The 21521-nt window shown below is 44.7% G+C and overlaps 2 protein-coding genes across 2 annotated transcripts; one reads left to right on the top strand and one right to left on the bottom strand.

Moving 5' to 3' along the window:
* The first annotated feature begins 7089 nt into the window (after positions 1-7089).
* LOC136543860 (acetyl-CoA acetyltransferase 2-like) lies at positions 7090-13152 on the top strand. Its single transcript, XM_066536200.1, has 15 exons — positions 7090-7265; positions 7377-7437; positions 7920-8018; positions 8118-8291; positions 8394-8499; positions 8756-8894; positions 9743-9820; positions 9900-9965; positions 10170-10255; positions 10862-10961; positions 11163-11273; positions 11398-11439; positions 11603-11689; positions 12138-12241; positions 12443-13152. The coding sequence occupies exons 2-14, from the start codon at positions 7410-7412 to the stop codon at positions 12225-12227; spliced, it is 1206 nt and encodes a 401-aa protein (XP_066392297.1). The 5' UTR covers positions 7090-7265; positions 7377-7409; the 3' UTR covers positions 12228-12241; positions 12443-13152.
* A 1136-nt stretch (positions 13153-14288) lies between these two features.
* Positions 14289-19119, bottom strand: LOC136543852 (uncharacterized). Its single transcript, XM_066536191.1, has 6 exons — positions 18668-19119; positions 17279-17514; positions 16950-17208; positions 15252-15431; positions 15001-15156; positions 14289-14918 (listed from the first exon to the last, which is right to left on the bottom strand). Exons 1-6 carry the CDS (start codon positions 18743-18745, stop codon positions 14742-14744), a joined length of 1086 nt encoding a protein of 361 aa, XP_066392288.1. The 5' UTR covers positions 18746-19119; the 3' UTR covers positions 14289-14741.
* Positions 19120-21521: the final 2402 nt, after the last annotated feature.

Genomic DNA, 21521 nt, shown 5'->3' with positions numbered 1-21521 from the left:
AAATTTGGGAGTAATTTGGATTTTTAAATCGAATGGTAGTTTGGTAATTTTGATGAACAGTAACCGCGGAAGCCAACTCACCGTCTACGGTCTTCCTTCTACTTCCAGACGCGACGGTGGCCGCCCTTGGCTTCGCGCTGGCACGGGAAAGGCTCCTGCGTGGCTTCTCCTTACTTCTAAGCCGCTCTATAAGGATTTCACCGTCGCCGTTTTTCGCCACTCTCCTCCTCTGTTTTCCAGTCACCATCGCCGCTGCTCCGTCGTGAGTTTGCCATCGCCATAGTGCCTCCACCATTTCAGCAAAGCTTGTTCCAGCTCCGCCTACTCCTTCGCACCTAGCCAACCGAGTCTTGGTGCCTGATTCCACCAGGAACCCGCTGTGCGCGCCTTTCTTCCTCGCGGCCGGCAACCTCACTGTTGTGCTTGCGCCGTCATGGCCAGCGCTTTCCGGTGAGCCGTTGCTCTTGCTCAGTGTACCTCCAGCTTTGCCTTGATGCCGTGGTGCTTAATACCTTGTTGCTTGATAGTTTTGTCCACCGCAGTCGCCGGAGCACCGCCACCGTCGATGTTTTGCTCCGCCGTGGTTGCTCGGATCGTCGACCTGCTTCATCGTTGCTTCTCTAGCCCCGTTCTTTGCTCCATCGAGCTCAAGGTGAGCTACTGGTGCTTCCTGTGCACGTCGAACAACTCATTCGTTGTTCTTCCGATCCAGCTTTATGCTCCAGTGCATTCAGGGTGAGCTCCTGGTTCTTTCCGAGTTGTTTATGTGAGCTCCTGGTTCTTTCTGAGTTGTTTATGTGAGCTCCTGGTTCTTTCCGAGTTGTTTATGTGAGCTCCTGGTTTTTTCCGAGTTGTTTATGTGAGCTTCTGGTTCTTTCCGAGTTGTTTGTGTGAGCTCCTGGTTCTTTCCGAGTTATTTGTGTGAGCTCCTGGTTCTTTCCGAGTTGTTTATGTGAGCTCCTGATTCTTTCTGAGTTGTTTATGTGAGCTCCTAGTTCTTTCGAGTTGTTTGTGCAAGCTCCTAGTTCTTTCCAAGTTGTTTATGTGAGCTCCTGGTTCTTTCCGAGTTGTTTGTGTGAGCGGGTGATTTGAAAATGAATTTTTCCTCTTTCAGAAATGATTGAATAGTGCTATAATTTGTTATTTTTGTGTAGATTTATTTAGAGCTCCAAAACTTATGAAAATTTTTGTGTGACCTCTATGTGATGTATATTATTTAGGAAAAATATGAAATGTTGTTTTTCTATATTTTTTTAATCTGATAAAAATTGCTCAATTAATTAATAAATGAGTTTCCATGATTTTTTAGGCTTATTTATGTATCCAAAAATTATGAAAATTATTTTGCCACTTAGTTATCATGTGATGAACATTTACAGAAATTTTGAGGTCAATTGGAATAAGTTGATTCATTTCTTAATTCTTAATTAATTCATAAAAGCAAATAGTAACCTTTAGTGATTTAGGTTTTGTTTGAATTTTTGATTGAGTGGTGTCCTTGGGTCATTAGTTGATAATGATCCTTGGCAATTGAATTAGGTGTACGAAAAGGTTTAGTTAGTTTGACTTGTAATTGTACCGCGAAGGAAGTTGTATTCAAGTTGTTAATTTTGCATCCATCATCGAGCATCATATTTTGTATCTTGCATCATGTTAAACATGGCATTGTTACTACATGTAGTGAACGAAGGTGAGCACATGGTAGTTAATCAAGTTGCGGAGGAGGTTAATCCGTCGGTTGAGGTCGGATCTGATACTTGTGGAACGTCGCAGGAACCGAAATTTTCCGTCAACGAAGGCAAGCCCTGGATGCATTTAAACATACCTTGTGCTTTACAAATTGTTTTCGCTTTTGCTTTTCTATACTGTATTAAGTGATTAGAAGTCAAGTGGAAACCTAATTGATGCATTACCAACCTTGTTGTTCCATCTCAACCTTGTTAACCATTTTTAGTTCGGCAATGTCCATTTATGCTTAGCCATGCTTAGGCTAATAAAAGTCAGGTGATTACCTATCACCTACGAGTTTAATTGGAACTTTGGTTACTCATTTTTTTTATCATGTGATATGGAAATGTGAAGTAATAAATCTAGACCGGGCGGACTCGGTGTGTGAGCCGTAAGACATGGAGGTCTTGTGAGCGGGTTCTTTCCGCCTGTGTCGATTAAGGCCCGTACCGTTGTTGACCTGTGTGAGTTGAGTTACCGGAAACATATGCATAGATGTCAAAGGTCGTCAGACAGTGACAGGTGCATGTGGGCCCTATAATTTAGGAGGTTCTACCACAGATCGTGGACGCACTTAAGAAGAGGATGTACAGAGAAAACGACAAAGCTCCTGGAAGATGGCTCAAAGAGTTACCAGCCGTGGTCTAGGGCCTCAGAACCTAGCCCGGTCGCAATACCGGCGTATCACCATACTTTATGGTTTACGGCGCCGAGGTAGTACTCCCAGCAGATATAGCCTTCAGATCAGCATGGGTGATATAGCCTTCAGATCAGCATGGGTGGAGAACTTCAACGAAGACAAGGCCAATGAAGTGCGGGAGCTAGAAGTGAATAGTGCAAAAGAGAAGCGGCTCGATTCTTGCGTACGTACAGCCAAATACCTTGCTATTTTGCGCAGGTACTACAACAAGAACGTTAAGGAGCGGTTCTTCGTGGTTGGAGACCTGGTCCTAAAGTGGAAGATGAATCAGGCTGGTGTCCACAAACTCGCAACTCCATGGGAAGGGTCCTTCATGGTCAAGGAGGTTACGCGACCAACGTCTTACAGGTTATCTCACCTAGACGGTACAGACGTACCCAATTCATGGCACATTGACAAGCTTAGGCGTTTCTATGCTTAACTACTTTTAATTTAATTCAATAAAGCTATTATGATTTCCCCGACCACTCTAATGTGTCACTTCGAAGTCTATTGTTATTCTAACTCAACTAGTCAAAATCGACCACCATTCCTTCCTGGGTTTTCGGAGCAGGCCCTGTCTCTAGTTCCTCCCAACGTGTGCATGGGATCTGCTCTCTATGCTATGGGTGATCGGCAGGTCCCCTCTAGTTTGACTCGTGTGCGTCTACGTGTGCACAGGCTATGCACCTCACACTCCGACCATAGGACAAATTAGGGCCATACAAACCTTTTAGGATGACGTATTGACTAAAACTGGTACAATTAAATAGAACGCTAACATATTCTCACTTAGTTACACCAACACGAGATCCAAGCTTAAATACGTTTTCTACAAAACAAATAAGCTTACACTGATATACAGTTACGTTATTACAAGCTTGCCTAAAAAGGTCTAAGTTTACAATAACACAACTACATCTTCTTCTACAGCTATAGCCTATCCTATTGTCTGGTCGGGGCACGCGGCACCTACTGCTCGCTGGGCCTAACATCGTGCTCGAGTCTCGGGGACTCTTGTACTGGTCAAGCTGAAGAAGATGGCCCCGCCGATGCCTAGCTGGTCGAGACCGCAGGCTTCGCCGATTGGCTTAAAACTGACAACGCTTCCAGCTGACTTGTTGATGGCGTACCCTGTACAGGTGCTGTACCACCTCCACATAGGTTAATGTCGCCAATTATTTTTGCCGACAAGTCCAGCTAGGTCATCCAAAACTCCTCAGCCTTGTCTGGATCTACCTCCTTCGGGTATCTAGTCTCTAGGCACTTGAGATCGATCAAGGGGTAGTGAGCACGCACCATGCTTAGCACATGTGCGCCTGTGTACTCACCCGCCTCCTTTATGAACTCCTGGAACCATCCCCATGCCTTTCGACATCTATCGACCAGTCCGAGCTATGGCGTCCTTGACACGTCCTCTGTAAGCGCTGGATCGATAAGGTTGAGGACCGGCAAAATGCCCGTTGCCACTTCCTGGCACCGGTTTTTCCATGTGTCCCGATCCTTGGTGATCCCTTGGCACTGCCCCTTCTAGCCGTCACGGTCTTTTATCACGGCCTCCAAATGCTTCTTGGCATTAACTTTTAAAACTGCAAACCACACAAGCCATTAAAACATCATACCACGACAAGATAAGGCGAGCAACAAAAGTGAGCAAACAGGTCTAGAAAACTCACTTTTTAGTTCCTCTTTCATCCTGGTCATTTGGTCCCGGAGCTGTGACTGGTCGTGCACCAATTTGCTGTTGTCCTCTTTCAGGCGATCACACTCTATGACCGCACGACTGTTCTCCTCTCGGAGACGGACCACTTCGGCTTCTAAGCCTGCACTACAGCTGTTACTACCAATAATGCAACAACACTTGTCATGCACTCGTTGTGATAAAGTGACTACTTACTTGTTCTTTCCTACTCTTTGTTACTGAGCTGGACGACCAGGTTCTGGTTCTAGGACTCTTGCTCCGTCCTCTCATGGTTGGCGGCTTTAAGTTGGTGTTGCAAGCGTTCCACTTTGGCTGTCAGCTCTTTATTGCTTGCAGTGATCCCCTCAATCTGGTCGAAGCATTTCTTATGGTACCTTGCGGTCTTCATTAAGTCCTGTGTGCAAAAAGCTAAGTAAGAAAGTTTGACTAGACAGCAAGATCAGGTGGTGAAACAAAGCATACCTGGACCTCCGTTACCAGTCGTTTCGCCGCTCGTTCAACTTTCTTGGTCTCTTCGACCTCTGGGATTTCCTCATGAACAACCCATTGGTCGTTCCGCCAGCGCGACACATATACATGTTGTTGCTTGTCCTGTGGACGGCCCAGGACCTCCTCTACTTCGTCCTCTTCGGCCTCTTCTTTGGGTATCGGTGCTGGTCTAGAGTTAGCAGCTTCTGCGATCACTATGGCCTTCCCATGGGCTGTAGCATCGACAAACATGCTTTGTGCTGTCACCTCCGGCTGCCGCTCCTTGGTCTGTTCCGTTACCCTTGGTGCTGAGGTGTTGCCCTCAGCAAGGTTAGTGCTCGGAGCACTTGTGCTTGGCTTGGCTCTTCCCTCGGCCCCCTACTCGGGGACTGTTGTCTGACAGCTTGTGTGCTGAGGCTTCGGTAGACTTTCTGCTATAGGTTCCTCCATGGCCGGTTGCTGGGCAGCCTTCTCTGAAATTGCGGGCGGAGCCACACTGCTCCCGGTTAGTTGGTCTGGATTTTCGGTGGACGCTGAACTGGTATATCTGAGATAAGTTCAGAAGACAACCGTAGTCAATACTCTGGCACCAAGGAAGAGACCGGCACGCCCCGATGTAACCCATGGCCACGAGAGGTCATCCTAAGGATTCACATCAGGAACAACATCGGGCGTACCGATGATGTTCTGCCTAACCCCCGTACAGACACTGACAGGCGCGTCAGCTCACCACGCCGTCCACTACGACGGAATGGAACGCCATGACCGACAGACGACATCTGCGCATGGCGCCAGTGACGGACTGGGCCGCGACGTGGGGCTGTCCCTGTTAACATCTACAGGGTCGGTGGGACCCACATGAAGGATAAGAAGGATCCGACGATCCTGAAGGACTCTTTCTCTCTCTTATTCTTCTCTTTTCCTCTTCTATAACATGTGCTTTTCCTTGGCCTATAAAAGGAAAAGCAAGGCGTCCCATGAAGGGGACCGGATCCGACCCTGAACCGATTAGATCTAGATACACACAAGAACAACAACCGAGCTATCAGCACCCTTTCACTTCTTTCACTAGAGACTTAGGACATGTCCCTCTCTCGCCTGTTTGTAACCCCTACTATAAACTTTCAGTGCTAGTAACACGAGCAGCAGCGACGAACTGGACTTAAGGACTTTCTGCCCGAACCAGTATAAACCTCGTGTCCTCTAAGCACACCATCCGAGCCAGACATGCAATACTAGAAATTTACTTGTCGGTGGTAACTCGAAACACCGACAGCGACGTTATTTTCCAACTCGCACGGCCATCACGGCGTTCCCCACCGCTCGCCCGCCGCTCGCCTTTCTCCAGCGCGGTTGCCGCTCACCGTGGCTTTCTCCAGCGCTGAGGTGCCTCGCCGCCGGCACAGCACTTGCCCAACCGCTACTGCCGCCTCCACCATGGGTGCCACTCGTCGAGGGCACCGCACGCGCCCTATCGCGAGGGCAGCGCAGCAGCTCACCGAGGGCCCGCAACCCTCCTCCTAGACCTGTCGCGGCCTTCTCCACCAGAGTGGCGAGCTCTACACCATTGAACTCCACACACCGACGAGTCTCCATTCCCAAGCAGCAAGGAGAGGTTGCACTAAAAGCGCGTGTTGTAAATATATGGTTAGGTGTTTTAAATGTTTCAGAGGTATGTTACAAGTGTTTCGTATCGACATTGTAAAAGTAAATCAGGATGTTGCACATGTTACAATGGCTATGCACGTATGTTTCAAGGGTACTCCCTCAGTCCCAAAATAAGTGTCGTTCTTGTTTCTCGAGGAGGCTTTCAACTTTGACCAAATATAAAAAAAGATATTAATATTTATAGTATATAATTATTATCATTAGATAGATCGTTGAATCTAATTTTATAATAGATTTGTTTGGATATATAAGTGTTGTTAATATTTGCTACAAAGCTATACAAGCTTAAAAAAAAGTTTAACCAGCACGATTACAATAGCAACATTTATTTTAAGACGGAGAGAGTATGTTCAAATGTTTTATCCGTATCAGACATATGTTGCAAGTATTTTCAGCAAAAGTAGATCTGGATGTTGCATATACATGCATATTGCAACCGTATAATTCAAGAGTTTCAGATATTTCGTACGTCTGTTGCAAGCGTTTTATCTTAATATTGTATATGTTTGCATAATTTTTAATTATTTTTTAGGTGCTTTTATAAGTGTTTGAGATGTATATTTCGTGTACGTATATGTTGTGTGGGTGTGCTGCTGAGGCGTTCGCTCGCAATGTCGACGTGCTGAGGATGCTAGCGTTCTGGATTGAGTCCGGCGCTAGCAAGTCCGATTTTAAAAATATGCATTCAGGAGATTTGCCTGTGGGGTTGCGTTGCGTGCTTGCGTTTGCCAACGCCAACACCAACCTGCTGAGGCGTTCGCTCGCAATGTCGACATGCTCGTTCTGGATTGAGTCCGGTGCTAGCAAGTCCGATTTTAAAAATATGCATTCAGGAGATTTGCCTGTGGGGTTGCGTTGCGTGCTTGCGTTTGCCAACGCCACCACCAACCCTCCTTTTTCTTCCTCCGCTCCAACCTCTCCCGCTCTCTCTCTCTATCTCTCTGCGGCCTTTCTTTTCCTAGCGGCGCCGCCATTCGATCAGTCTTCGCCGGCCGCTTCGCCGACGACAGCATACTCCAGGTATGCCGTCCCTTCCGTTCCTCTGTGAGAATTCAAACACCCCGAACTCTCCCAATCTACTATTTGTATTCGGATCTGACCATTTTCACTGGGCCCGCCCCTGATTCGCAGGTCGGTTGGTTTCGGCACTTCGGACCGGCGGCCATGGCTTCCGACGGCATCGCGCCCAGAGGTATTATTTTTTCGTCTCTTCTTCTTGTGTTCAAACAGACAGACGTCAAGCTGCCGAGAGGTACAAAGATAGATTTTTTGGGCAATGAGCACGCCATTGCGCTTCCAGCGATCTGATATGTTGGGAATTCTGTTTTTTTTTTTTTTTTTGTAGCTTGAAGGTCGAAATTTGTCGCTTTTCCGTGTAATTCTAGTGCCTTTCTGCATCCATTAGGGCATTCTAGCTGCTCCATGGTCTTGATCTCGTCCTTGTAATCCCTGATCCGTTTGCTTGATTGAATCCATTGTTCTCCAATGTTTGTTGGTACTAGAAAGTTACTGCGAAATACAATTATTACCACAAGTTGTGTTTTTGCCTTTTCGGGTTGCACAGAAGGGAGTGCTACACACATGTTTACACATTACTATAGATATACTGTGAGGTGCATACTAGATGGTTCTGATCTGTTCTACAGTCAGTAACTTTTCCTTTCTTGCTCACAGATGTATGTGTTGTCGGGGTCGCACGCACCCCTATGGGTGGTTTCCTTGGTGCCTTGTCTTCCTTGCCTGCTACGAAACTTGGCTCTATAGCAATTCAAGGTGAGATCCAAATCTTCTCTGCATTTACATCTGAGCTCTGAACAAGCTATATTTGTTTCGCCCCGATAGCACTGACATGGCCATGGCTGGGGCTCTTAGCTGCTCTGGAAAGAGCAAACGTGGATCCAGCCCTCGTGCAGGAGGTCTACTTTGGAAATGTCTTGAGTGCTAATTTGGGACAAGCTCCTGCAAGGCAAGCTGCTCTGGGTGCCGGGATACCAAACTCTGTTGTTTGCACCACTGTTAACAAAGTCTGTGCATCTGGCATGAAAGGTTTGAATCGAATTTATCTTTCTGTCCTTGTATACTCTGTTCAAAGTTCGCAGAAGTGACAGATTATCTGACCATGTTCTTGTTTTTCTTTCCTATATGCAGCTACTATGTTTGCAGCACAGTCAATTCAATTGGGTATCAATGATATTGTTGTGGCAGGTGGCATGGAAAGCATGTCCAATGCCCCAAAGTACATTGCTGAAGCTAGGTATGCAATTATTATTTGGTGGATACATCAAATATCGAGCTGCATAAACCAAATTATAATCTTAAGTTATTTGGTGGATACATGCATGTTTACTTATTTGCATTGCATTTTCTAAATTTGTTTGTAAGATATGTCGATTCACCAGCGGCGAGGCTATTAATGAAGTGACCAGTTTTATTGTGAAAGTATATTATGTTCCTGTTTAAAGTGGATTTCAACTGCTTTAATACAATAAGCTTGCTAATTACAAATGCAGGAAGGGGTCTCGTTTTGGTCATGACACACTTGTTGACGCCATGCTTAAGGATGGGCTTTGGGATGTATACAATGATTGTGCCATGGGAATGTGTGCCGAGCTTTGTGCTGACAATCATGCCCTCACAAGAGAAGACCAGGTCTCTTGATACAGACAACAGTAAATGCCGTTTGTTATAATATATTAATATATTCCCCTATCTATCAAGATATAAGTTGTGGTATTCAACAGTTGTCAATGCTGACAATTCTTTTGAGAGTGCCCTGGATTCTTCTTGCTTTATCTTGGTTATCATCCTAAATGGTCTAGACCAGCATCTGCATTCCTTGTCTGATGAACTAGTAACTTGGATCCTTTCGGGCAATGATTTTCTGTCAGGTTGTGGCATGATTAATAGGGTGGGCTTATGCATGCTCTGGGTCTGTGAACTAACCATTCATTTGCTTCCAAAGATAGAAGTAGATGTGCCAGACAAAGGGCCTGTTTGGTTTATGTCCCAAACTTGCCGAACCATAAGTCTGGTGTGCCACGCTCGCTCCAGCCACTGTTTTCTTTTTGACGCATCTCTGGCATGCCGCACTTCTATATGTTTGTATGTCGTGCTCAACGCCAACTTTTGACGCCAAATGTTGAGCGAGCAAAACGGACGCCAGACTTTTGGCGCGGCCAAAGTTCAGTTATGGCAACCTGCGGTCACAAGCCAAACAGAGTAAAAAATGAGCACCCCTTTTGTATTCTTGTTAGAGCTATATAAATATTAATCTCTTAAAAGCTGCTCATCAGTACACAACATTACAATTTTATACCTTGATGATTTTCCTGTGTCTGTTTACGTAATTCTTCTTCTTAATAAATTTGATATAGTATTAATTAAAATTGTCAGTTTCCTTCGAATTTTCATCTACCTGTTGCAATGCATTTTTGTCTGTATTGCAATAAATATATTTCCAATTTATGATATATTTGATTTTACTTATTCTTGCATAGGATGCATTTGCTATCCAAAGCAACGAGCGTGGAATTGCTGCTCGCGACGGTGGTGCTTTTACATGGGAGATCGTTCCGGTAATTTTCTCCCTCATTGATGATACTAGACATTATGTGCTTTGCTTAGTTTTCTTATGTTCAATGTTTTGTCCCCCAGGTTCAAGTTCCTGTTGGTAGAGGAAAACCCCCAACACTCATTGAGAAAGATGAAAGCCTGGATAAGGTGATTTTTTCTGATGTAACAAAATATTTTGAACAAAATAAAACTTGTAGTTGGTCAAAGGCAAAAAGACTGGCAGGCACTTGATTCATTATTCTTGCTTCCTCCAAATGCAACGTCCCTTACATAATGAGCTTGTTAACAGTTATTGTAAGATCAATGCATGACAGTTTAATTTATGTCTTGTGCTATTTCTTTGTCTCTTAGTTTGACCCAGTAAAACTAAAGAAACTTCGCCCAAGTTTCAAGGAGAATGGTGGTACAGTTACAGCTGGAAATGCTTCTAGTGTAAGGTAGCTGCTTGAATTATTTCTGAGACCTTTTTGTCCTACAAAAGGCTTTCTGAGACCTTGTTTTTCTGACATATGTTGTTTAGCTGACAGGTCTGAAGGACAGCCTATTTCATTGTTAACAGTTAAATTATATTATTTATATTATGCATGCATTTTGTCGACTTCATTACTTCTCTATTTGTTTTTAGACTGCTTGGGTATGCTCTACTTTGTTAAATAAATGATAACGTTTTCTTCAGAATTGCTACCGAAATCGGTGTAAATGATTTATCACATAAGTAAAATCATTTTTTAATGTCTTATTATGTCCATTCAAAAAAAAAATGGACTACCTTTTAAATTTCTTCATGGTTGTCCTAGACCTGGTTCATTTCACTTTAAAGGGCGTACCCAGTGCAGAGAGCTCCCGCTCTGTGCGGGATCTGGGGAAGGGTGTCGGTGGCAAGCCTTACCCTTGCCTGTGCAATGCGAGGAGACCGCGACTCGATGTTCATTTCACTTTGTACTGTCTATTTTTAGCTGACCAATAGTGTCCAGTGTACTGCCTACTATTGCTTGTGTAGCCTTCTGCAACCAGGCATATCTAATTTGTTTTATATGGATCAGTGATGGAGCTGCTGCATTAGTTTTGGTGAGTGGGCAGAAGGCTCAAGAGCTTGGCCTGCAAGTCCTTGCAAGGATCAAAGGATATGCTGATGCAGCTCAAGTAAGCCACAGTAACAGTTGTTAGCTCCCTTAAGACTAGAGTGCGCTTATTCTAATTTACAGTGTGATCTAAATATTTTAGGATATAAGAAGTTATTTTATCTAGAACGGTTTTATGTTTTTATTTTAGATATCAAAGTTTATCAACTATTGGAATTTAATCTGGAATATTATTATGTAAATATGGATGTTGTTTATACAGGCTCCAGAGCTTTTTACAACTACTCCAGCACTTGCAATACCAAAGGCTATCGCAAATGCTGGATTAGAGTCATCCCATGTTGATTTCTATGAGATTAATGAAGCCTTTTCGGTATGTATTGAGTTTCTTTTACTCACTACTTAATTTTTTGTAAGACTTTTTTGTTATGCATTGAGAGTTTGTTTTACTGATTACTTTTTTTTGTAATAATATGTCTTTTTACTTATCAATACAGGCTGTTGCACTTGCAAATCAAAAGCTTGTCGGGATTCCTTCAGTAAGTGTCACCTGTACTAAACTGCCATTCTTTGTGTATTTTAAAAGTTAAAACATAATTTTTCAGAAAGTACACATTGGCTCTTTTGTTATTTGCTATCCAGCAGCAACATGTAATTGCATGATAACAGTATTCTCTGTACTAATAACATATGTGTTTGCAGGAAAAGATTAATGTTCATGGAGGAGCTGTATCTTTAGGACATCCTCTCGGGTGCAGTGGTGCTCGCATTTTGGTTACCCTTATTGGCGTAAGTTCTATCTTAAGATCCTTCTTTTATCTTCTGAGTTACAATCCCTTTTGTTTAAAGATGTGCAATGTTTTTTCTAGTAAAACATTAGATGCTGGTCTTTGAGTAAATAATGAATTCTGACAGATACTTTAGCATATCATCATAGGGTTCGCGATGAACGGTAAACGTCTCCGCTATTGCTATTGGGTTCTTTGTGGGATCGAGCCACCCCATCCCTATACCGAACACTACCTTAGTGATTTTCAATGTGCAAATTATCTGCAAATAGGATCTTGTATAAACCTGCAAATGTAGAGTTCACATTGATATTTGACTCGGATTCCCTTGTTTCACTTCTTGCCGGCGATCAGTAGTTTCTTCATTTTCTTTAAGCAAAATATGTTATCATTTTGGGACATCAAATATAGGGTGCTCGACCCTCATAATCCCTGTTTCTCTTTAACAGGTTCTCAGGGCGAAGAGTGGCAAGATCGGAGTTGCCGGTGTCTGCAACGGTGGAGGCGGAGCATCAGCCCTTGTTCTCGAGCTCGCATAAGAAATCTAGACCTTGTAAGATTGAACACACTGAATATATCTCAACCCAAATGGATCCTTTTACTACATGACGAAGTATTAAAAAGGCGCTAACCAATATCAGTCGGTATTGTCAACTTGTAATATGATTGCATATTCAGCTGAACCTAATTGAGTAATATTTTCTTTTTACAATTGTTCTACAATTTCACTAACTGCTGGGACTTGATATTGCAGGTGCAATCTTTTCAGTAGTTAGCAACAGCTCCCTGAGGTGCTCTTGTAGTCTTATGTTGATGTTTATTTTCCATTGTAGTAGTCCATAGAGCTTGATTTGGCAATAAATCAAGGTTGTGCTTCTGTTGGTTGCATAGTATCCTGTAATAAGAGAAATGGGGCAGCCCGTTTCCTCAATTATCATAAGGAAGCTCTACATCTGTTCAGATGCTTCATAGACAGCTTTAGATGTTTGTGTGAAACTGAGGATGCTACAAGACATGCCGGGTTCCAGTCCAGTAGAGCAGGACTGGGAACCCATAAGGCCCTCCACAATGGGCAGTGATGCCGGAAAAGAAAAACGGGTCCCACAGCAAGAATGGGCATCGGATCATGGAAGGCCGCAGCGTGGGAAAACAGAGCACCGGTGCCCTCTGCAAACACTGGCACCCACGTGAATCAAATAGTGTGTCCTGGCTGCCAAGAATAGTACAGGTCAGTACTAGAGGAAGTCATTTTTCTCATTTCTTTAGTAAGTGGGCATCGGCTTCTCATTTCTTTAGTAAGTGGGCATCGGCGCAACTAGTTGATCCGCTCCTAAAATTTCTAGCATCGGCATCACTTATTGTAGTGTGCGGAGCTACTCTTCAATAGTCTCTCTCCTGTTCTGGCACTACTAAGCCCCACGCTGTGGAGGGCCTAACAAGCCAATTGCTACGGTGGCTGCTTTATTTGTGGTTCATCGTACTTTGTGATTGGGGGGATGTCATGGTCGGATCTTGTGTGATGAACATAGGCAAGAGGCTGCATCTATGCACGTCGTTCGTACCTTTTTTTGGACAAAGGGAGTACTCACTTAGGCCAGTGGCCACTCTCACTCTCTCAGCGAGGAGTTTTGTGGCGTTGCTTTCACGCCACGAAGCACATGATGTTCACCGCAGACATGGCCGCGATCAGAAAGTTGTAGAGGTCGATCTGTCGATGCACCGCTGTTCGGGCCCTGCGGCCAGTCATCTGGTGCACCACGGCCACCATGGTGGCAGCAGGCAGGCGTGGCGGGGTGCTGGTGAATGGTGGTAGGGAAGCCCAGGAACAGCAGCGCGCCAAACGCCTTGAGCCCCAGCATGTTGAACACGACGAAGGAGCTCGCCGTCGCCGGGATCTGGAACTCCGACCGCCCCACCGGGCCCAGACGCGCTCCGCGTGGCATGGAGAGGAGCACGTACGCAATCCTGGCATCCTGCCGCTGTCCAAGTGCCCTCGGTTATCGGACTTCACATGATCGATGATTTCTGAACACTGACACATTGTCCAGATCCATCTCCGAGCTTCCCCAAGTTCAACTTTCATCAGCGCAGCGGATTCTGTCAAATAAAAAAACTCATCAGCGGGCCATTTGCGAAAAAAAGAGGTGCGTAACCGCAGAATGGAACAAGGCCGAAAATGCTTCAGGATACGGAGGGGGAAAGAGGAGCCCATCGGTGCGGTCACCACGAACCATGCTTGCTCGGCCCAGCCCAGAAACATAGCCCTTGGGTAATTGGCTTGTTCTGGGCCTCTACCGGTCGTTGACCGCGACATTTGTACAGCTTCGCGCTTGTTGAGAGAGCCGTGGACGCCAAAAGTGACTTCAAAGTCTGTCAGAAACGACACCAGCGTAGACGTCCTAGTCGACGACTGGTGCCCAGACGGACGACAGTGAGACAGGTCACGAAGATTATGAATTTGACCGTCTAAAAATCAACATGGGAACACTCCAATATCCTGAAGCATTTTCGGCCTTAAGCACACCCAGACAGTTTGCGATCGCTGAAAATTCCGCCTCCGGTTCTCAGAGCCTGCTATGCCATGGTGCAATAAGCCGGGCCATCGTATCAGCTGAAGCCGGAAGGGCAACTGCATCACGCACCCCTCAACTGCAGGGTCTTGCCCAACAAACATCGAATGAAAAGACAAGCCTCAGTTCAGGTGCACAGCTTTGTTTCTCGATGGCAAGAGAGTAAAGATCACCGAGGACAGCACGCAAGCACATGTGAACCGGCACAGCAAGCATTACAAGCGGACGGCCAAAGTTCAGAGAAGCTCGAGTCTCAGTTACAGGGACATCTGGAAAGCAGGTGTACAATTAGTGAGGCTAACCAGGAACTCGAATAATGCAACCATGGCAAAACGCCTTCTCCGCATCAAAACTTCTGCCAGGCACGTCCAAGGCCAGCTACATGAAAAAACAAGAACGAAAGAATCACACGCACACAAGGGGGGGCTATGACCTATGAGGGACTATATCTACATCCACATCGAGAGATGTGGAGACGTGATGTTATACTACGTAGTCAGCAGCATTCAGGAAGCCCTCGTACTGGGTACCCTTGAGAGCACTGTAGACTTCGTCCCAGTTCTCAATTTGCTCCGACAGTGGCTTTGTGTGTATCTTCACATGCCGGCTCACCAGATTCCTCCTTGGCACTTTGAGGAAATCCAGGACATCAAAAAGCTTCTGCAACATGCAATGCTTGTAAGCATAAGCAACACAATGAAAGGAAACAGAATATATAAACAATGAATCAGTGAGAACTCACTGTTCTGTTGCGAACGACATCCTCGTAATAGACAGTGATGTGGCGGGTGTTATTTAGGTTTTGAAGAGCATCACGAGTGTATTCGTCAGCTTGTTTCAGTTGCCATATTAGTGATGTAGTGTTGAGCCTGGGCTTGTATCTTGCAAGTATATGAGCCTGTGAGGGAAAACAACACATCAAGCATAGAGAATCAACTCAGAGACTGCTGACATAACTGAGGCAGAGTTGAGCCATTTCTTGTATAGCATTACCTCATGCTTTGTGTGAACATGGGCCTTATGTGTTCCATTTAATTGCTTAAGGAGTCTGTCATGATTATTCGCTAGTTGTGATACCAACTGACGGAGCAGATTCCTTCTAAAGAGAAATATCGCAGAGACTCCTCTTTGATTGAAGTAGTCGACTACATCCACATGATTTGTCACAAGACCCTGAAAACATACACTGTCAGAAGAATGCTTGTTTGTTTCCAGTCTGTGTCTGCCAGGAAAACATTAGTTTTCAGACAAATTAGATGAAGTCCTGAAAGAAATATGCTTTCCATGTAGATTATAATTGGTCTACTGGACACACTACAAAAACTATCAAATATATACTCCATATGCATTTGCAGTATACTCTCTTTCATTGTTCAAAATGCATCTAACAAACTAGATGTAACAAACTCTCTTCTTAATGCAATGACATTCAATTCTCATGCATGTTTGATTAAAAAAAAATTGTCTAAAATGCAGGATCCGGGGGGCAGAATATTTACATCTTTCAGATTGATGAAATTAACACAAAACTACAAAGAATAGTATACTGCACAGGAGTACAGGGCAATCATGCCATGTTCAAGATCTAGTCGGAAATGACCCATTTTAGAATCACACATGAGGTTCACAAAAAAAGGTATATAACAAATCATTCAAGCATTCAGCGGTTCAGCTCAAGTAAGAGCCTGCATTTTTCTAGCTCTACACTAGAACCACAAACAGTCAGCCTACTTAGATTTACGAAAATCATGAAAAACAAATCTACGAAGGGTGGGCCTGGTGCAAGCGGTAGAGTCTTACCGCCTGTGACCAGAAGGTCCCGGGTTCGAGTCGCGGTCTCCTCGCATTGCACAGGCAAGGGTAAGGATTGACACTGACACCCTTCCCCCAAACCCCGCACAGAGCAGGAGCTCTCTGCACTGGGTATGGCCTTTTATGAAAAACAAATCTAGGAAATGCTGCCTAAACAAGGCACCAGAGCATTTAGCCCACCACCCACCTAGCCCTGGGTGTGGATCAGTAACCATGCATAAGGTATTTCTGACAGCAAGTCAGAAAACTAAACAAGGTATCCAACAGTCCCATAAAGGGGATTCAACAACAACAACAACAACAACAAAGCCTTTAAGTCCCAAGCAAGTTGGGGTAGGCTAGAGTTGAAACCCAGCAGAAGAGTCCCATAAAGGGGATTCCCCAAAAAAAAATTCCATAGTGGGGAAAAGTTTGGTGCAATATGCAATAACAACTAGCATCTACAGTTGAGAACCTGTCTGCCCTTTAGGAGGCTACAGATTCGATAATTGAAATATATATAATACTGGAACTAAATGAAAAATAAATGAAAAGGTTTCCCAAGAACCCTTCAGATATCATATATGTTGCCCTATCATTCATGCAGAAGTGGTGTCTGCTACTCAAGGAGGACGATCGTCAGCGCTACACGCAATTGAAGGATGAGGTCATGCGCTGGATGAAGAACTTTAAGCCAGGCTCTCTGATGTCCACAGACATTTGCGAAATTTAGTGGATGTTTTAGGATTTTCCTGTTTCGTTCATGCTGTTATGTAAACTGGTATCCCCAGTATGTACCGAACTTTGCTTTCTTAAAAGCTGAGGTTAATCCTCCTTTAAAAAAATAAATGAAAAGGATCATCCAAATAAATCATCTAAACTGCATGTTTTAGTCCTCACCTGATTTAGCATCCACTTGAAGCCAATAGCAGCAGTGCACTCATTCTTGGAAGCACTACTGTTCCAATCCAAGTTGTACACTCTATCCAAGGTATTTATTATAGCGGAAATGTTACTTCTCCTTTCTTTTCTAGAGAAAATTTCACCATTGGAGCTAACATTCATGTGGCTGTTAAGAAGGGTTTCAAACCAGCCACTTCCAGATCGCTGTGATGATATAATTGCAAAGAATCGGACAGCATTGCACTTGCACTCCTCCCTAGAAATTAAAATTATATTAGGCATTAAACAAACCAGATTGCTCAATCTTGCTTCAGGGCAAATCTCACCTGCTGTAAGTTATCGGTTGGGGATAATGCACAAATTGAACCCCGGAATGAGGAACTGTGGACTTATTACATGGTTGTTCCACAACTTCAATCTTGACAATTCTTGACCAGCCATCACTCCCTAGTTGCTTCATACACATTGAGCAAATAGATATCCCGCATAACATAGTCATAGCAAAGACAACCATTCTCAATGCGAGTGGTGACTTTTTCGGGGCCTTCAAGTCAAATGCATTCTGCAAACAGATTCCGGCCAGTACAAAACCAATCAGCAGGTGCACAATGCATATGCCGTTCAGTGCCCGTATATACATTGGAGCCCTTTTTTGAGGTAAGAAGATCTGTTATTTTGTAACCTTGTGCTACAAAGTAACAAACCTTACAGCAAATAACACAAACAAGAATATTTCTATGTTGGAACGAGGTGAGTTGAGAAGCATCCATTTGGCTACATCTATCTATATAATAAATAAACAAATAAAACTTCAAGATCTATCTGATCCTTCTTCTCAAACCCAGTTGTGTCCCCCAGGGGAGTTAAAATGGGCACCTACTATTCAAATCAGCTACTAGCCATTACCAACATGGAAGACACGGCAAGGGATGAAAAGGCCCTTTTCTGTGAAGTACATTCTCAGATTCTGTCGCCGAACTGCCTTAATAAATGAATCTATCCCAACGAGGAGTATGACAGCTTTCGTTCTCATTCTCATCAAGGAAGACAAAAAAAACACTGATGGCCGAAAATGCTGGAAGTACTAATAATAAAGAGAGAAACAAATGCAAGCCGAGATGCATATTACAGCCGGAAAATGCAGTCACCATCAACATGACACATCTGAGGTGACACAAGCATAATAAACCGACTAAATCAAGTGGATTCCTATTCTGCAACTCATACTGCACCCAGAAATGGAACAGAGGAACAACAGATTCCTCCTAACTTCTCCCGCAATAAAAAGGATTGGACCAAAAACAAAGGGATTGTAGAACAAAAACAGAACTTAATAAAACAGAGAACGGAAACGGCTCCAAACTTGGAACTAGCAGGCACATAAAAAGGGGAAACAGAAACATAATAAAAAGGGAAAAACAGAAATAGGAAACGATTCAAAACAATGGGATGCATCACCATTGGTATAGTGACATTTCAAATCAGGGTTCCGCGGGACAAGAATGTTGGCCACAGAGAGTGTGGCTGCTGAGGGAAGCCCGCTGAGACGGATTTGGAGGGTGAACCCCAAGGAAATGATCCCAAAGGGCAACGCCAAAGGCACTCCGCTCCATTTTCCTTGAGATTTGTCAGCCTAACCTCGCCGCCCAGGCAAAGCGGAACCCGAAAACGTGACCCAGGATCGCACAGGGCAACAAGTGGTGAAGAAATCCAACCTTGTTTCCAAACTGGTAGCACCAATCGTCTGCAGCGGCGACGGCGGCGGGCTTGTCCTCCGCCTTGGCGCCCCCCATGGCCTTGCCACCTCACCGCCCCGAACCGCCTCCCCCTTTCTCCGCCTCCCGCCGCCTGGTCCCTCGCGGCGCCGCCTCGAGAGACGGCGGGTTTAGTTAACCCGCCACCGTCGCTCGACGCCGCCTGTCACGGGCGCATTAACTGACCTCCAGTCCAGCCGCCGCGCAGCGCGGGGAGAAGAGAACGGTGGGGCCCCGGGTCCGTCGAGGGCGGCAGCAGGCGCGCGCCGGCTCTGGCTGGGGTCGCAGAGCAGCGCAGATGGCGGCAGGGAGCGAGCGGGGGCGGCAGGTGAGGAGCAGGGGCTCGAGGTGGCCTCTGTGACTCGGTGGGGACGGTGTACTCGCTCGACGCGTCTCGCCGTCTCGGTGGTTTTTGACGGGTATTCGGCAAGCCAAAAGGGGCAAGGAACGGGATTTCCCGCTTTTGCAGCGCCGTTTCTTCGTACGGCGTTCATTAAATGGCACATTTCAGTTTCTTTCATTTTGTGTGCGGAGACGGAAAGGATAATTATTCAGTAAAGAGTAGTGCTCGCGTACAGTACTGTGTTGCATTCTTTGGTTACGTATCACAAGAGGCAATCTCATCCCGAAAATTAGGATAATTTCTATGACTATTAATTAAAATATTAATTAACTAACTAAAATAATGCTGTGACACTAGAAATAAAAAAGAAAGAAGAGAATAGTTTCTTTTTATTGAAACCTATATTTTCACGAGAATTAATATAGGAAGAGATGAGATAGATGATAGGAAAGAGAAGACAGGTGATTGGACAAAAACATATTTGGAAGAAACCATAATGTATCTGTGTAGTCAGCCTGTTCGGTTGGCTGGTTCGTATTGTTGCTGGTTCGTTTATGTGTGAGAGAAGTACTGCTGGCTAGTTTATGTGAATAGTGTCTATGTGAGGGGGCTGGCTAGCCAGCCAAGCCGATCAAGCTCAGTGTCTATGTGACTTAACGAGTATAAAACATCACGTTACAGTCTCTAGATTGGGACTAAATGTTTTACAAACTCTCTGGCTTTGTTATAAAAAATATATAAACTGCCATATTGTTGAAAGAAATAAGGAAATGTACTTTTTTTTATCTATCAACTGGAGCTTATAGTTACTCCCTCTGTTAATGTCATAATATAGTTTTTATAAATCAAATTTCTTTAACTTGAATAGAGTTTATTAAAAAAAAGCTACACTACAACGCCAAGTTACCTTCATTAAATTATGTATAAAAGATGTGTTAGTAAACGTTTATTTCAACTTGCAGATGATTCTTTTCTCAAAAAAAAAATGTAGTCTCAGCTAGATGTTGGACTTGGACCGCCTATTGTTACTAGTACCAGTAGTACGTATAAAGAGAGTGTGATATGCAAAGGGCGTGTGGATGTGCTGTCCTGCCTACCCTCGGAGTGATTGCTCAGTAGTTGCGTTTTTTTTTTTTGTTTGACAGAGGGAGTACGTAAAAAGGTTCGTATGGAACACTGTGTGAAGCAACCAACCACACGGCATGATGAGTAGCGTGATCGAGTACGATCTGTTGTACACCGGCGTGGCGTGTTCCAGGAAGGAAGGCGATGCGCGCGATGAAAAGAAAGGTCTCCCATCCATTGCCGTTCTTGAGCGGGTCGTGTCGCGTGGAGACGTGTGACGCGTGAGAGCAGATAGAAGGTCGCTGTTTGTAGTGTTGTGCCTGCCGTGCACGGTCGTCCGGATTCGGATTGTAGTCCGTCGGGCCGCTGCAGGTTGTTCGGAGCGCCCGAACCCCCCCCCCCCCCCCCCCCACCCCCACCCCCACCCCCCACCCAAAGCCTCGGACTCGTCAACCTCAGCCCGTTCGCTTGTTCGTAAATGATCGTAAATTTCTAGCTAGGAATAGTGTTTTTCTCTCACACTAAACCACCCAGCAATAAATAATTCATGATCGTTTATGTCCTCCCGAAAAGACTTGCGTCCGGTCAACAGAAACAACGTACGGACCGGACGCCCCCCACACCCCACCAGAGAGAGAGAGACCCCAACGACGTTGACTTTTTGTTCGAAGAAGAAACCGGTGCGGGTGCGGGTGCGGTGGAGTAATCGCGCGGGCGGTGGTGTGCTTACCTTTCGAAACAAAACTATCAACCCGCGCGGCTCTTCTTCCTCCGAATTGACTAGAGTAATAATAAATACGTGCTCCAGTAGTAGTACCACGCTCAATCAAGCGCTACCTATTCTTTCTCTTCTTTTCTTAATCTCCTACAACTAAAAAAATAAAGTATGGATGTTTTTTTTTGTGCGATATTTGTTTTGGTTTGTCCATCTACCTGCGCCTGTAATCCCACGACATCTTAATTACTGATTGATCGTGTCATTTTTCTTGATTGAATATTGTCTGTCATGTGATAGAGGAATCACGGCAAAATAGGAAGTATAAAATTATTGTGCTATCCATATACACATTGCATGTTTACATGTGAAAGGATCTAACAATGCCTAGAGGGGGATGAATAGGCGTATCTAAAAATTTACTGCAAATGCTAAGTTCAAATCTGTCAGTCAATGTCGGAAGTCTCGGCGTTTGGGTCGAAACTCCCGGCGTTGTCAGCAGTTTCGGCGCAAACGTCAGCAGTTTCGACGCCTACGTGAACTACAAAAGCAGTGTCAAATTTAACTTTACGGATAAATAATCTTACAACCTCACTTCCTAGTGGTTTGGTGAAGATGTTGAGTCACTCCCTTGACCGTAATGCCTCCAAACCGTAGATCGAGTCCAAACCCTAAAATAGAAGTTTGGGAGA

Source organism: Miscanthus floridulus, chromosome 1 (assembly GCF_019320115.1).
Source record: "Miscanthus floridulus cultivar M001 chromosome 1, ASM1932011v1, whole genome shotgun sequence".
Taxonomy (NCBI): domain Eukaryota; kingdom Viridiplantae; phylum Streptophyta; class Magnoliopsida; order Poales; family Poaceae; genus Miscanthus; species Miscanthus floridulus.
Note: the sequence above shows the minus strand (reverse complement) of the source record. Positions and strands in the feature narration are given on the sequence as shown.